Source organism: Poromitra crassiceps (genome assembly GCF_964638095.1).
Source record: "Poromitra crassiceps genome assembly, chromosome: 4".
Taxonomy (NCBI): domain Eukaryota; kingdom Metazoa; phylum Chordata; class Actinopteri; order Beryciformes; family Melamphaidae; genus Poromitra; species Poromitra crassiceps.
In genome coordinates this window covers 59,146,527-59,163,295 of record NC_139626.1, presented here as the reverse complement: position 1 = coordinate 59,163,295, position 16,769 = coordinate 59,146,527, and the positions used below count along the sequence as shown (strand labels likewise).

General features: G+C 44.5%; 1 protein-coding gene across 1 annotated transcript in view; it reads right to left on the bottom strand.

Annotated features, from left to right (window-relative positions):
- Window positions 1–10,607: 10,607 nt before the first annotated feature.
- taf5l (TAF5-like RNA polymerase II, p300/CBP-associated factor (PCAF)-associated factor) overlaps window positions 10,608–16,769 on the bottom strand; it is a 44,658-nt gene continuing 38,496 nt past the window's right edge. The window contains exons 6-7 of the mRNA XM_083634941.1: window positions 14,117–14,344; window positions 10,608–11,462 (exon numbers count right to left, since the gene is read on the bottom strand). Of these exons, the coding sequence (XP_083491067.1) occupies window positions 10,659–11,462; window positions 14,117–14,344 (1,032 nt within the window). The 3' untranslated portion in view covers window positions 10,608–10,658. The remainder of the gene's footprint in view (window positions 11,463–14,116; window positions 14,345–16,769) is intronic.

Sequence of the window (16,769 nt, the reverse complement as noted above, 5' to 3'; positions counted from 1 at the left end):
TTGCGCTTCCTGGTCAATGACATTGCATTGGGATGGCCTAGGAACTAGGTCAATGGTTCAAGGGTCGAGGGACCCCCAGGGGTCCTTGAGGGGGTTCCAGGGCCCCCCCAGCAAAAAGGGTAATCATCTATGTTCACTAGAATTCCAGTAACACTGACAAAATGTATGACTATTTTGGTCATGCTTTCATACACTTTCTGTAATCAAACATATCAGAGTGATCACCCTCTCACTCCTGCCCCTTTCTTGTTTTGTTTAGTTTACTTTGTGTTATCTAGTTCTTTTCCACGAGTTTTAGTTCAATCAGGAGAGACTAGAGACCAAAGGATGAATAAAGTGATATTTATTTACAATAAAGTGAATAATTTACTACAGAAAGAATGATGAGAATAAAGTATTGTTATTAGTCTTTGGCGGTTAGACACCGCAGGGAGATCTTGAGAGAGCTGCACCAGCCCAGATCAGCATCCAGATATATCCCCCTGCAGTGTCTAGATACTGGTGGTGCTGGTGATCTCCTGCTGAGACTCATGATGAGACTCTTCTGACTGAAGAATGGGATAGGTCTGCGATGACCGGGAGGAGGAGGGTGCGAGCCTGACGGCAGCGGTGATTGAGAGGCTGAATGAGACAGAAAAAAGCATATTTAAGGAACCCGCCTCCAAGCAATTGGCTTACGACAGGGCGGAGGAGCAATGTGATAGGCTTACACTGGAGGTGTGTGGGGTGAGAGGTGATGAGAGCAGTGATGTGACACTATGCTATTGGTTAACAAAGACTGGGCGCAATCAGCTGATTGTTCATTGAAACCCGGAAATTGACAGCTTATTATGATCTTGTGAGTAGATTGAAGAGTGGAGATATAAAGTGAATTAAGGAAGTGTAAAAGATATTATAGTCTTCCTGGCTTGAACTTACGTTGAGAACTACATTTAATAAAATATTGTTTTAACTTTTACTTTTGTGTGTGACTCCCCTCATATTAGAACCTGGCTCAAGGAATTAAGGGGAGTCTGAGTCATACACCAAAGTGCAAGTTAAAACACAAATGCACTAACTGAAACTATGGGAAAATAACTACACAACACAAACAAAATGTGCATCAGTGAGGAGGGAGAGAGACCGAATGGTCTGAAGGTCAACAACTCCCAACACCAGGCTCCTGCAAGACAGGGCCAGGAGAGTGGGAGGGTTCATCACTGGGACAAAATCTTAGGAAATGGGATCCATGGTCTGATTTTAGTTTAGGGGTCCTTGACCAAGAGACCTACTAGCCTAGGTACCACTAGTAATGTGCTGGATGCCTGAGATGTAATTATTATCGTAAATAATTGAAGTATTGAACATTTTTAAAAGTAATGCAAATTTAGTTTTACTTGAGTACTTTTAAGTATGCAACTTTCTTTTTTTACTCTTACTTTGGTAATTTCCTGGACTAGTTTTACTTCTACTTGTACTTCATTTTCACTAAAATAACAAGATTGTACTTGATTAGGATTTGTCAGTATTCCACCTTTGGATAGGCAAAGAGGGAGTCTCGGGTGAGATGAGCAGCCTCCTCTTGGACAAAGGTGACCAAATTCTTTCCTATGATGAAGGTCCAAAAATATCTGGATGTAGGGCCCTGGGTCGAAAATAAATGTTGATTTTATGTGAAATTGTATTATATTGTACAATTTACATTCTAAAATACCATCTAAAATATTGTTTCTAAATAATAAAAACACTACTTGTATCTGCTTAAGAATAATCAACTAAATTGGGAGGCGGAGCTCTCCTGGGAGGCTGTGGGAGCTGAGACTAGTATGGTAGCAGCATTTTGGAGTTAGTTTAGCTAGGCCAGAGAATAAGACTCAAATGTAATCAAGTCTTCGTGAAGAAAGAACGCTCTAATTTAACAGCTTTTTGTCCCAAACAAGCTGTTTTTTAAGCTTTTTTCTTGACGGCTTTACCGGTAATCAACCCACTTTGTATCATTAATCATCTTTGTGATATAAGCACATGGGCTTGTGTTTACCTTCTCTCTCTGTTTTGCTCACAGAGATCTCCCATGTCCTCCTCTGGCAAAGCGCTCCGTTCTGATGCGTTTTACGTCACAACGGCGCTGCAGAAGTTCTGCTCCAAGCGCGGCTGTTATTGTTTATTTTAATTTTTTAAGTATGGGCACATCCAGGAGAAAACATGGAGAGCCTTAACGAGCCTTAAAGGAACACTCCGCCCATTTTCAACCAGCTTTGTATCATTAGAACATCAGTAGTACATCAGAAAACTGTAAACGGTTTTGAAGTCTGTCATTTAATTGGACAGTTATTGAGTGTTAATGTGGACCAGTGACATCACTGGTCCACACTAACTCAAATTAATAACTCATTAACTCAAATCAACTCTCAATAACTGTCAAACTATTCATCATTCATCTAGTTTGACAGTTATTGAGAGTTGATTTGAGTTAATGAGTTATTAATTTGAGTTAGTGTGGACCAGTGATGTCACTGGTCCACACTTTAACACTGAATAATTGTCCAATTAAATGACAAGACTTCAAAAGCGTTTACAGTTTTCTGATATACTACTGATGTTCTAATGATACAAAGCTGGTTGAAAATGGGCGATGTGTTCCTTTAATGACTTGCAGCTGGTGAGGGCGGAGTTTCTGCAGGCAGCAGGAGCAGCAGTGAGCATTTTATCCGTGAGGTAAACGGAGAGAGAAGGAAATACACTGTCCATGTGCTTATATTAGCAAGATTTATATATGATACAAAGTGGGTTGATTACCGCTAAAGTAGTCTCGCTTGCCAGACTCTCCCAGCAAAGGGGCTGGGAGAGTCTGGCTGGGGACGCTTTCTATAGTGGACTAGCGGGGGGGGGGGGGGGGGGTAGAGGCAGCCATCCACCGAACGTACCATGGCATGCAGGCTGCTTCATTGCATAATCCACATCAATCGTTATCAGCGTGTAGCAACGAGCTAGCGACTAGCGCTGCTGTTGTTTCAAAGGCAGCGGCGCAGGCATTTGAGCACGGCAGATTGGACACATACAGCAGCAGAGGCATACAGATTTGACACGGGGGTGTGGAAAGGAAATCCAAATATGGTCGCAGCCGCAGTCGGAGCGGGTTGCACCCAATAGAGAGGCAAAGTGGAACGTCGCTTCCTGCTTCATCACTGTACCAGAGCTTTTCATCCGCCATTTATTTTCCCATAGACATTTCGTAACATGCTTATAAAATAGTTGTACTTCGTCGAACCAAACGGTTCAGCTAACGCTATAATCGGGAGAGAGCATAGAACATTTCACTCGGACCAAAACTTCAAAACATAGAAAAGATATGTTCTTTAACCCTGCATTTATTTTACATTTTGGTCCCAGTGAAATGTTGTGCAATCTCTCCTGTTTCTAAATATATCTGTACCGTTTGGTTTGAACCAGGAAAACTATATATATATATATATTTTTTTTTTTTTTTTCAATTTTCAATTTTAACAATATACAAACAAAACAAACGAACAAGCTCAGACACAGAAAAGAAAAGAAAGAAAAACAAAAACATAATAAACAATTATAATATAGTGCTACAGTCCATTGTGTGCTTGTAAGAAACGTTGCACATGGGGTCCCACTCAGGGGGTCCAAGGGAAACCAATCGGGCAAGTCACCTACTGCCCCCAACCTCGTCGAGGTATGCCAGAAATGGGTTCCAAATAGTTTGAAACTTTTTAATTGAATTGGCTCTCAGGGATCTGAGCCTCTCCATCCTTATGACAGAGATCATGTCCGTCAGCCACAGTTGGAAAGAAGGTGAAGAGGGGGACTTCCATTCTTTCAGGATGAGTTTTTTTTTGCAACAGTTGTCCCCAGTGTCAGAGACTGTTGCACAGCTGTTTTACGAAATGTCTATGGGAAAATAAATGGCAGATGAAAATCTCTGGTCCAGTGCTGAAGCAGGAAGTAGGCGGTCACTTTTCCTCTCTATGCAGAGCTTGCAGGGAGCGGAATGGGATTTCCATCCGGCACCGACTGAAATGGTCGGCACCAATGAGAGAGCTAAGTCCACCATGCTGCTTCCACCCAGTCACACTACCGGTAAAACTATCCTTTAATGTGACACAATAGAGAGCCGCAGTAACGAGTCCGGAAATCATCGATGCTAACAGCCCTGGTTCAACACAGTTTTCGCCTATGGGAGTTTTGAATGGGTTTTTGGCGCGATGCTTCTAATAAGCTCTCTGGGCAACGCTGGCTTAATCAAACGCGAACCAGATGGTAGTAACATCATCTTCACACATGAAGACCACTTTTATGAGTTTTGAAGCTTTTATGTGCCGTTAAAAGGGTGGCTAGCTAGCAAACGGCTAAATGAGACTACACTTTTGAGTCGATGGGGATATATACGTCAATAACGTCACCACTTCAAAGGGCGAACACGGAAATTCTCTTTCCCTCACCTGGTTCAGCCCCGTTCAGCCCGGGGTAATCAGTGCACACATCAACAACAGTCCAGGTTGAGTGCTGACGTGACGTGGAAGCCTATGCGACAGTGTGTAGTTCTGGATTAGCTTAGCTCGAGCATTTTACTTCTAGGGCTCGCATTTACGCTACAAAACTCATGAAAGTGGTCCTCATGTGTGAAGATTATACCGACGGAACTCTGGTTCGCGTTTGATTAATCTTGCCTTGCCCAGAGACCTTATTTGAAGCATCGCGGCAAAAACCCATTCAAAAATCCCATAGACAGAAACAGTGTTGAACCAGGAAGTTTGGGACTTCCGCATTCAGCCTACAAAAATACGTCATCCCTGCGGCTCTCTATGTTGATGTTTACTTATTTACTCATGTTTTTTTTTTTATTGCTTTTATATTTTGAAAGTGATACTAATGTGCACATTTGGAATAAATAAAAAAATATATTTTGTATATTTTTGTTGGTGTCGGTGTGATTTGTTTTTACAACATATTGGCAATGCACGTGGGTTGGAAGGGCCCTCTGGGAATTATTGCTTGGAGCCCCAACACACCCTAGAATCGCCACTGGCTGTTGTAGCTTTTTTTTTGTACGATTATTATTTTTGGGGCATTTTGCCTTTAGCTAGGACAGTAAGGCAGACAGGAAAGGTGGGGGGAGAGAGAGAGAGAGAGAGGGGATGCTATGTAGCAAAAACCACGGGTCGCATTCGAATCCGGGTCGGCCTTTGTGGTACCGTCCGTTCTACCCGTTCTACCAGGTGAGCCACCGCCCACCAGGACGCCCCCTGTTGTAACATTATTTTGTCCAACAGGTGGCGAGACAGACTGGATTCTGTCATGTTGATCTTGTTTGTCTGGATCAGAACAGAAGCTGGCTGATATGTTTAAAAACTGACCAAATGAACAATGAACTAGCGACTAACTGTGGCTGTTAAGGATATATTTGGGCTGTTTGAAAGAAGGATAGAGTACGAGGAGGAAGCTTCTTTGTCTGCTGGCAGCAGACCTTCAGATCTTCCCGCGTCACTGAGTTGACTGCTTCTGATGAAGGAAATGGAGTGTAACGAGGTAACCATTCAGTCTGATATCAGGCTAGAATCTTCTCCTTCCAAAAAGAACGAGCAACAACGAAAGCTGCTGGACACTGATTTAAATCCTGTAGTGCGGTTACACAGAGCAGCCGTACCTCCAGACCTCCAGCAGCTGTTGGTCGAGAAGTTCCCCCTGAGCTGCAGGAGTGGAGCACCAGTCTGGACCAGGAGGACCCTGAGCCCCCATACATTAAAGAGGAACAGGAGGAACTCTGGACCAGTCAGGAGGGAGAGCAGCTTCAGGATGACCCTGAGCCCCCACACATTAAAGAGGAACAGGAGGAACCCTGGATCAGTCAGGAGGGAGAGCAGCGTCAAGGGCTGGAGGAGGCTGATATCACCAAGTTCCAATTCACTGCTGTCCCTGTGAAGAGTGAAGATGATGAAGAGAAACCCCAGTCCTCACAGCTTCATCAAAGCCAAATTGAGGAGGAGAGGCAGAGCCTCTAGCCAACAGCTCAACTGAACAGATGAAAACAGCAGCTGATGGAGAGGACTGTGGAGCATCAGAATCAGTCAGGAACTTTTATCCAGCTAGTAATTTACAACCAACTGATAAGACTTCAGACTCTTCTGAACCTGAGACTGAAAACAGTGATGAATGGATGGAAACTAGTGAACCTGAGTCAGTTTTAGACTCACAGAAAAACAGAGAAGTTTGTGGTAAAAGAGTTGGTCACAAATCAGCCTTGAAACGTCACATGATAATCCACACAGGTGAAAAACAATTTAATTGCTCAGTCTGTGGTAAAGGTTTTACTCTTAACCCATTGATACCTGATGCAGCATTTGCGTGTATATCCCTCATTTGTGTGTGTATCCCTTTAAGACCGCGTTAACGCGGTTCTCGGTCTTAAAGGGATACACACACAAATGCTGCATCAGGTATCAATGGGTTAAAGAAGACACCTTTGTGTGTTGAAACGTCAGTCTTCCTTGTTTGCTGCACTTATTAAATTGCCCTAACTTTGACCGTGTGCTCCAGATCCTCTTTTTTCACTTGTGTTGTTAACACAATGGTGATTGAGCCTGCAGTTTCACTATTGTAGCATTTACAGTATGGACTTGGGTGTCTCTGATGACACAGGGTGGGCGGAGCTAACACAATAGACTCACTGTAGCTTCCCAACAACTCTTATCTGAAGTAGGATAAGAAGCGACTTTTTTCCCGGTCTGCTAGCATTACTATGGCAGAAGAAACTGTCACATAATGCAACAGTTTGGATCTCACCTGCAATTACCACTCATCACCATAGGTGTCACCAAAGAGAACAAAACTGAAACCTTAAGAGATTATCATCACTTTAAAGAAATCAACCGACTGAAGCACCTGTTCAGATAGATGTTATTTATTTCTCGTCTTGGGCTTCAGGGGGGATCACAAGTTCGCTGACCAACAAAAAAGGACATGAAAGACTGGCTGGTGGCATCCAGACCTTCAGTATCAAACCAAATCAACTTCACTGCTTTGTCGCCCATTAAAAAAACATGCACCAGGTGTCAACCCTCTCCTCCTGACATAGAAAAACAAAAAGGTAGCCAACATATTACAAAAATATATTTACACTTTTTCTTCTTTTTTGCATTATACAAATAATGCCACTGGCGGAACAGTGAGAAAATACAGCCACCAATTTTTAGAAATGTCATTGACAAGGCTATTTACACTTTCCACCCACACTTCCTGTCCACACACATACATGTGTATATATATATATATATATATATATATATATATATAATGCTCTTTAGACCACTGAAAATTACCACTGAATATGAATTTCTCCATGAACTTCAAGCTGCATTTATTAACAGTCGTAAAGCATTGCACTCTCAGAATAAAGTCGTGCGTACGGTGATGTGTTCAATGTCGTCGCGTCAAGTCTGCGTGGGTGACAGACTGCAAGGCTATAAAGAAGCCACTGATAGACAGGCCTAAAGACAATAATAAAATACATTTAGCTGTACTACATATTTGTCATGATGGTTGGATATTATTTCTGGCCGACATGATTTTAATAAAGTAATTGTTTTACACATTCATGATAAGTTAATTTGGTGTTTTTTTTGTTCGACAAGTGGAATGTCGTTGCGTCCGTATTGCAATGAATTGTGGCTAATTAAATCAGTGAAGTGTGGTGATGTCTGCACCGCAAGCGGACTCTCTGGAAGTCTGCAGAAATTCCACTAGAGGAACTTTCCGGGAACACATCCGCAAAGAGAGTACCACAGGCATGATGTATTTTTGTAGGCTTACCCAGAAGTCCCTGAACCTCAGGGTCTTAAGTGTAAAAGTCAATGAGATTTTTTGTATTAAATGCTCGAAATAAGGTCTGTGGTTAACAAAAGTTTATGAAGCAGGGAACTTTGTAGACCCCCTCCCCCCCCGATGTCTGATTTATTCTTGCTCCAACTGAAATGTTTTATGGTCACTCCCGATTCAGTAGGTCAAAGGTTGGCTTGGTTCCAGCCTTAAAACTTGTCATACAAGGATTAAACGAAATGTCTATGGAGAAAATGAATGGGAAACTCACTTCTGGGGCAAAAATGCAATTATGCTTCGGAAATCATAAAAGTGGTCCTCATTTGTGAAGATTATCTTGCTCAACACAAACTTTGCCGTTTCATAAACTTGTTAACCACAAACCTTATTTCAAGCATTTAAAGAGCGTGGTGCAGGTAAAAAAAGAAATATGGAGAAAAAGGTGGCATTATAATGCACATGTTAAAAAAAAAAGCCATCTCTACAGATAACACCTGTGACCACACTTGGGCTACTGTACTTACTGTAATACTAATAATAACAGTCAAAGTGTACAACAGAAAACTTTCCAAAACACCAGACGTACGATAATTAATATATTTGTATGATAATTTACCTCCAACAAAGATCAATTTGACCCTCTGGTACGATAATTCAACACTGCCCAGAATGCATTTCGGCACTGAGGCAACAGAGAAAACTCCACTCTGCCCTGCCCCCCCCCCCTTTAACCAAAATCACCATACAAAAATCCCATTTACTTTTCGACGTAAGAGCCATAGTGCCAACATCCAGGTCTTCCACTCATTCCTGCGGTGCCCTCTAGTGTGCGAGTCTGCAAGTGCGGTGAAGTCCAGACATTTCGATCAAGCCTCAATGATCTCTAGAGCTGCCTTGATTAATCGACTCGATCGACAGAAAATTAATCGATTAATTAATGAATTAATCGACAACTATTTTGGTAATCGCTTAATCACTTTGAGCAACTTCTCTTCTCTTTTTTTACGTCAAAAATCTCTGATTCCAGCTTCTTAAATGTGAATATTTTCTGGTTTCTTTACTCCTCTATGACAGTAAATTAAATCTCTTTGGGTTGTGGTTGTGGTGGACAAAGCAAGACATTTGAGGAGGACGTCATCTTGGGCTTGGGAAACACTGACATTTTTCACCGTTTTCTGACCTTTTATAGATAAATAACTGATCGATTAATCGAGACAATAATCAAACGATTCCTCGATGATAGAAAATAAGTTATTTGCAGCACTAATGATCTCACTTGTTACCTACACTTCCAATCAGGGGGAAGAGATGTAGGCTAGCTGAAGGGTGGGAGACATGAATTGTGTAAAATATCATGCAAATCAATATTTATGTGCCGTTTCCAAACGTCTTTACACTCCGCATACAAACAGTTGTTTTACCCAAGAATATTGCTTTATATCCAATCACATTTCTATTTCGGGCAAATTGATCAACATCTGACAGTTCAGCATCCACCAGCAACAAAACAACTGGACTCTGTGGCTTTTTTTTGCTCTTTTCTTATTCAAATTGAATGTTTCCATGGTCACGTTCTGTGTTGAGTGACTTTTCACAACACCATCGTATGACCCAACAAAAGAGTGATCAGTTGAATATAATATGCATTTCCCCCCAAAACCACCTGATCAACATATTTTAATTTAACCCATACCTGATAAACATATTTTAATTTGCAGATATGGGATTGTGTTTTTACCCAGTAGTGATCGCAGACACATTTCTAAGTGCTTTTCATCGATCAAAACGTGCGAGTATGAGAAGGGTAAACGGCTGTCAACCACTAAGGCACTACACCTATATTCTAACACCCTCTCATCATCCCAGTCATGCCCATCTGCAGTTTACCCCTATTTAACACCAGGGACAGGAGGTTACCCCTATTTAACATCAGGGACAGGAGGTTACCCCTATTTAACATCAGGGACAGGAGGTTACCCCTATTTAACACCAGGGACAGGAGGTTACCCCTATTTAACATCAGGGACAGGAGGTTACCCCTATTTAACATCAGGGACAGGAGGTTACCCCTATTTAACATCAGGGACAGGAGGTTACCCCTATTTAACATCAGGGACAGGAGGTTACCCCTATTTAACATCAGGGACAGGAGGTTACCCCTATTTAACACCAGGGACAGGAGGTTACCCCTATTTAACATCAGGGACAGGAGGTTACCCCTATTTAACATCAGGGACAGGAGGTTACCCCTATTTAACATCAGGGACAGGAGGTTACCCCTATTTAACATCAGGGACAGGAGGTTACCCCTATTTAACATCAGGGACAGGAGGTTACCCCTATTTAACATCAGGGACAGGAGGTTACCCCTATTTAACATCAGGGACAGGCGGTGAACCCTATTTAACACCAGGGACAGGAGGAAGCCATGACATCTTCAATACTGAGATCTAGTGTGGAGCACTTCTGCCAACTAGAGAACACCAACCATGTCAAAATGATGCTTTTTCTACAAACGATAATCTAAATTCTAATTTATTCTAATTATGCGTTAAAAGTAAAGTGATACTAAACCTTGTTCCCCCCCCCCCCCATATGCAAATAACATCGTGAAAATAACAATACTAATTGTAGTTTTGGTGAGTGGTGACCTGCACTTCAGTCTGGTAAATGACCAATGGAAGCTCTTGGGGGTTGGCCATGGGGAGAAAGCGCGTGAGAAAGACAGGACAGGTCTGTCTGCATGGAGCCGTTTCTTCAAACAAACAAGAAAACAGTGGCGACGTGAAAGTGTTTCTTCTACACGTGAACACACAAAACAAGATGGCCGTCGCGCTACGCTAGGGTTCTGCTTTTTCTTGCGCGGTTCCCGTCACCAGGAGCAGGTTGCAGGCCATGAACTGCACGTTCAGCACGTTGCTGGTGTTTCCCGTGTAAAGGCCCACGAGTTCGCCGGACGAGCCGTCCGCCGGCGCCCCGCCGCCGTGGCAGCCCTGGATGTCCCACACGCGGACAGAGTTGTCCATGGAGGACGAGGCCACCAGGCTGCTGTCGGGGCTGAAGGACAAGCTGGTCACGCTGTCCGTGTGGCCCCGCAGGTCTTTGACCAGCGTCCCCGACGCCAAGTCCCACAGCTTCACCCTCTGGTCCTCGCCGGCGGACGCCAGGTGCTTGCCGTTCGGCGAGAAGGCCAGCGACAGCACCGGGCCGCGGTGGCCCGTGAAGAGGCGCACGGACGCCCCCTGCTGGGCGCTCCACAGGCGGACGGTCTTGTCCGCGGAGCCGGTGGCCAGGTAGTTGGAGTTGGGGTGGAACCGGACGCAGTCCACGTCGGCCAGGTGGCCGGCGTACAGCCGCAGCGGGTAGGTGCGGGAGAAGGTCCAGAGGCGGGCGGTGCGGTCGTGCGAGCCGCTGGCGAAGTAGAGGCTGCAGGGGCTGACGTCCACGTCCCACACCGGGTAGGCGTGGCCCTGGTACAGCGCCGTGTTGCTGAAGCTGCCCAGGTCCCAGTAGCGGATGGAGGCGTCCTCGGAGCAGGAGAGCAGGCCCGAGCTGTCCGTCAGGAAGGCGGTGCGGAACACCGGGCCGCTGTGGCCGCGCAGCGTCTTGATCTCGCTGCCCGAGCCCTCCTCCTCCTCGTCCTGCTGAGACCACAGGTGTCGGTGAAAAGGAAAAGGTCGTCTGTAACATGTTATCCAACATCACGTCTCCTCGTCTTACAGGACAGCTGCTAAGCTGTCAATTCAGTGTTTTAGCAGAAAACATGTTTGGTTTCGTCTTTCCGTTTCAATCAATTATTCACAAATTACTATTTGTTCATTTTATTGCACTTTTCTGCCATCACTATTTGCACTATCTGACTTTTATTACAGTGATTACAAGGACCTTATTATGACCCCTACGGTAGTATTTTATTGCATGTTTTTTATCTATTTTGTCTTCGTATTTTATGTCGTGTGTTGTCTCCTATCTGTATTTTGAGTGCACCGTGGATCGTGAGATACGGAATTTCGATGCTCTGTATGTCTTGTACATGTGGTAGTGATTGACAATAAAATTGACTTTGACTTTGACTTGGATGCACCGATATATCGGCTGTATATCGGTATCGTCCGATATTGCCCTCGTTGACTGCAGTCGCCTAGCGGCAAAAAAAGATGCCGTTCACCGATTGCAGTGGCCGATATTTAGCCTATCAGTTGGGTCACATAATTTGTTGTTTGCTTCATAATTACATTATAATATGGTTGAATTTGTGCTCTTTCAAAGATAGTGTGATGAAGGGCTCAAAAGACTTTCAAACACCTCAGTTATTTGCAGGGATGCAAACTCATGGAGAGTGAAAAAGGGGACAGATACCAGGGCGGATACAAAACCGCTCAAAATCATTCAGTTAAGTGCCCTATTTTGGGATCAAAAAGGTGACTGTCACCTAAAGGTGACTAGTTTGCATCCCTGTATTTGTTTATAATAAAGATGTATTTATTTCCCTCTCAAAAAAGGCCTAAAAAAAACGTATTGGTATTAGGGATGGGAATTTCGACTAATTTCCCCGTCGACTAGTCTCAAATTTGTATTTTAGGAGCTATTTTAGCCCAAACATTCAGTACAAGCTGTTAATTTAATTGTTCAATTGTTCTATTGATGTAACAACAACTGACTGAGTAAAGGTGAACAAATTAAAGAGAAATACATTTCTGATACGTTTGCCAATGCAATGCATGGCATTTATTATGAATAATGTTGTAGGACGGAGTTCCAGCGTGTCTTGCATGATTGTGTAAGCTATTTTTATGAAGGTGCTATATCATTTATGTTTACGTTCTAGACAGCCAATGCACTGTAGGCTCTTATGTTGAAGACAGGAAACGGAAGTGTGTGTGTTGTTGTTGTGGGGGCGCTTGACGCTAGGTTATGCTGGAAGCGGAAGAATAATAGAGCTGGCGTCTCATGCTGAGATTGTTCAAGATTGGAGTTGCCCCGTTTATTGGTTTTTATATCAAAGTATTCACTTTATGTTCAGACCTTACAGTGGGCCAAATTCTTCCGGGTCCTTTTAACACTTCCGGCGGTCACGGCGCAAAATAAGAGTTGTTTTTGGAGCGGACAGTGAAGGGGGTAAAATAAAGAATGTAGCCTACTACTTTGAGCCGGTACACAGCAAGCAAGCGACGTATCCACTGTTAGCCAGGTCAGATAACGTTATCGTCGACAATGACGAGCACTTTCTTGTAAAACATACCTGGACTCCAACAAAGAAAGCTCCAGATGGTTTTCTCTCCTCCGAGTTGCGCTCGAGCCACTAGCCTCAATAAGACCCGCAGACGTTAATGTAATTCCCTGGAATGCGAGACTTAACGAGCCAGTTACATGGCGTTGCATTCTTATACATTGCCGTTTGCTTTTATTTGGTATGTTACAAACAATTGGCTAAATTATTAGTTAATTCAGAGTTAGATGCTGCTCAGCCTGTTTACAACGAGGCGGAGGCGTGAAGAACAAGATGCAGCGTTTAACCGACCAGTAAAATACTAAACAGTTAATAAACGAGTAGGCGGTTAAACGATTAAACGACTAGTCGCGCACATCCCTAATTGGTATTGGCTATCGGCCAAATTGTTATTTTAAACATCGGTATCGGCCCAGAATTTGGCAATCGGTGCCTCCCGAATTCATAACTTTACATTAAACCAGTGGTTCTCAAAAAACGGATAGAAATCAGACCACGGACCCGCCATTTGATCTTTTATCCCAGGGTCCTCCGTCTGATAAGAAGTTTTATTACAGAAAGTGTATGTTTGTTTACCTGGCCGCAGCGCTAGTGTCTGATATTATTACTACACAGCGGCATCGCCATTATAGCTGGCCGAGTACGCACAACGTTATTACCAGACCAGAGTAAAAAAGATATATATTATTATTATTATTACGCTATCGATAATTGATCGTTAATTTTCCCAAATTTCGATTATGGAAATTGTTCAAAATGAACATCCCTACCCATGACCAAAAACAGCCCGTCATTCTGTCATTGTGTTACTTATGGATTATAGTGAAAAGAAACGGAACATTTTAATTGATTAATTATTCCCCTTTTTTGCATGTCAACCTGCTCAGTCAGTGCTCTGATTTGACTCAGCGAGCAGCCCACCAGGTCCCTCCAGCCCACCAGGTCCCTCCAGCCCACCAGGTCCCTCCAGCCCACCAGGTCCCTCCAGCCCACCAGGTCCCTCCAGCCCACCAGGTCCCTCCAGCCCACCAGGTCCCTCCAGCCCACCAGGCCCCTCCAGTCACTCACTTGGTCCTCCAGCAAGTCACAGGCCAGGCGGATGTGCGACACGTCGGCCGGGTGCGGCCTGGCCTTCAGCTTGCTGGCTCTCAGGCTCCACAGCTTGACGGTGGAGCTGTCGAAGCCGGCCGCCAGCAGCCGGCTGTCGGCCGACACCTCGGCCGCGTTCAGCAGCGCCTCCGTGTGGTGGAAGGCGTAGAAGCACACGGTGGTGAGCGAGGGCGGGCCTTCGCGCACCTTCAGGGTTGGGGGGGGAGTAACGGAATGCATGCATTCAGAAATACAGTATTTAGATTGGATTGTTAAGATTAGATGAGCCTGTATGGTCTCCCTCGGGAGAAATGCTGTCTTGAGCATTCCAGAGAACAAACAATATGACTAACTATATTCCATTACATTTATAGTTTACATTTTGAGGTATTCTGAATACTTACTTAGTCTTCTTAAAAAAAATACTTCAAGAGATTACAGTTTTGTTTGCTCTAAAATTCATGAACAGATTTTTTAAAAATCAACAATTTGTGTGCGAGCGAGTGCACCTGCCACACACCAAGGACACTTTCAGGAATGTGTTTTTCACATCGAAATATCACATTCTACTGAAAAACGCACTGAAGAAGATCACATGACAAACACACTGAAGGTCACATGACAAACCCGCTGAAGGTCACATGACAAACCCGCTGAAGGTCACATGACAAACCCGCTGAAGGTCACATGACAAACCCGCTGAAGGTCACATGACAAACCCGCTGAAGGTCACATGACAAACCCGCTGAAGGTCACATGACAAACACGCTGAAGGTCACATGACAAACCCGCTGAAGGTCACATGACAAACCCGCTGAAGGTCACATGACAAACCCGCTGAAGGTCACATGACAAACCCGCTGAAGGTCACATGACAAACCCGCTGAAGGTCACATGACAAACCCGCTGAAGGTCACATGACAAACACGCTGAAGGTCACATGACAAACCCGCTGAAGGTCACATGACAAACCCGCTGAAGGTCACATGACAAACCCGCTGAAGGTCACATGACAAACCCGCTGAAGGTCACATGACAAACCCGCTGAAGGTCACATGACAAACCCGCTGAAGGTCACATGACAAACCCGCTGAAGGTCACATGACAAACCCGCTGAAGGTCACATGACAAACCCGCTGAAGGTCACATGACAAACACGCTGAAGGTCACATGACAAACACGCTGAAGGTCACATGACAAACCCGCTGAAGGTCACATGACAAACCCGCTGAAGGTCACATGACAAACACGCTGAAGGTCACATGACAAACACGCTGAAGGTCACATGACAAACACGCTGAAGGTCACAACATTACATCTGTGCACATCGTGACGCATTGCCTTCATGTTCCCCCCCCCCCCCCCCCCCCGATTTTTTATCCCATTTTATTCCCCATTAGTGCTCGCTTGATTTCTCAATCCTGGTTGCTACTCCATCCTCTGCCGATCTGGGGAGAGCCAAGACTGGCTCCATGCTTCCTCCGAGACATGGGCAGTCAGCCAGCAGCTTATTTTCACCTGACAGGGGAAGCTTCACCGGTAGGACATAGCACGTGGGAGGTTCACGCTATTCCAACCAGTTCCCCTCCCTCTGAACAGGCGCCCTTAACGACCAGAGGAGGAACCACATTAGCAACCAGGATATTGCATGTTTTGGTGAAGGGGGTTCCTATATGAAGGAAACCCCCGGGAGGCACGGGGAGAACAATGCAAACTCCACACAGAAAGGCCCTTTTGACGACCCCACCCGGGCGGTGGACACTCGAGGACATGCGGACGGGCACGCATTCCTTCAGCGTTCACATCGTCCCAGGTGGGAATCAAACCCACGACCTTCGAGCTGTGAGGCGATAGTGCTTACCACTGCACCACCGTACCTCCCTGCATTGCCTTCATGTTGTGACCTAGACAAAATGGGCTCAGCAAGACGATTTTAAAGTATATTCCAAAAGTAATCCAAAGTATTTAGGATACATGACTTAACTTGAGTAATCTTATGGCCCATTTCCACCGCTGGTATCAACGCGGCCCCGCCCAGCTTGTCTCGCTTTTTTGTCTCATTCCACCGATCAAAAACGGGGACAGCCCGGGTTGTATTGGGGTCGAGTCGTGCTACTTTTCGTACCTGCCTCGTCGAGGTTCTATTCTGTGAACCCGGGTTCATACGGTGACGTGAAAACATTGTAGACGACTGATTGGCCAGGCAGAATCGTGTTTACTCTGTCTATCCTACTGACTGTCAATGCAGCGCTGCATACCAGTTTAGTCAGTGGGGCTTACCTTCTCTTCTGTTATGCTTTTCCATCAGTCTTTTGTGTTGCTGCCTTCGCCTCTGGTGAAATAAAATCGTGGCGGTGGTTTCAATTGTCCAAAAGTCCGCTGCTCAGGAAGCGCTTGTAGTTGTGAGTGGTGTGTCGGCTCCGCTAGGCCGCAGGCTAGGGATGGGCATCGAATTTCGAATTTTCGAATAATCGTTGTTATTATCAAGGTCGACTTTTATTATTGAAAGTCGAAATTCGAAAAAAAAAAAAAAAAAAAAAAAAAAATTTTTTTTGTGAGTGAAATGTTGCATTGTCTCTCCTGATTCTAAGTATAGTCGAATCGCTTGGTTTGAGCAAGTAAAACAATTTTT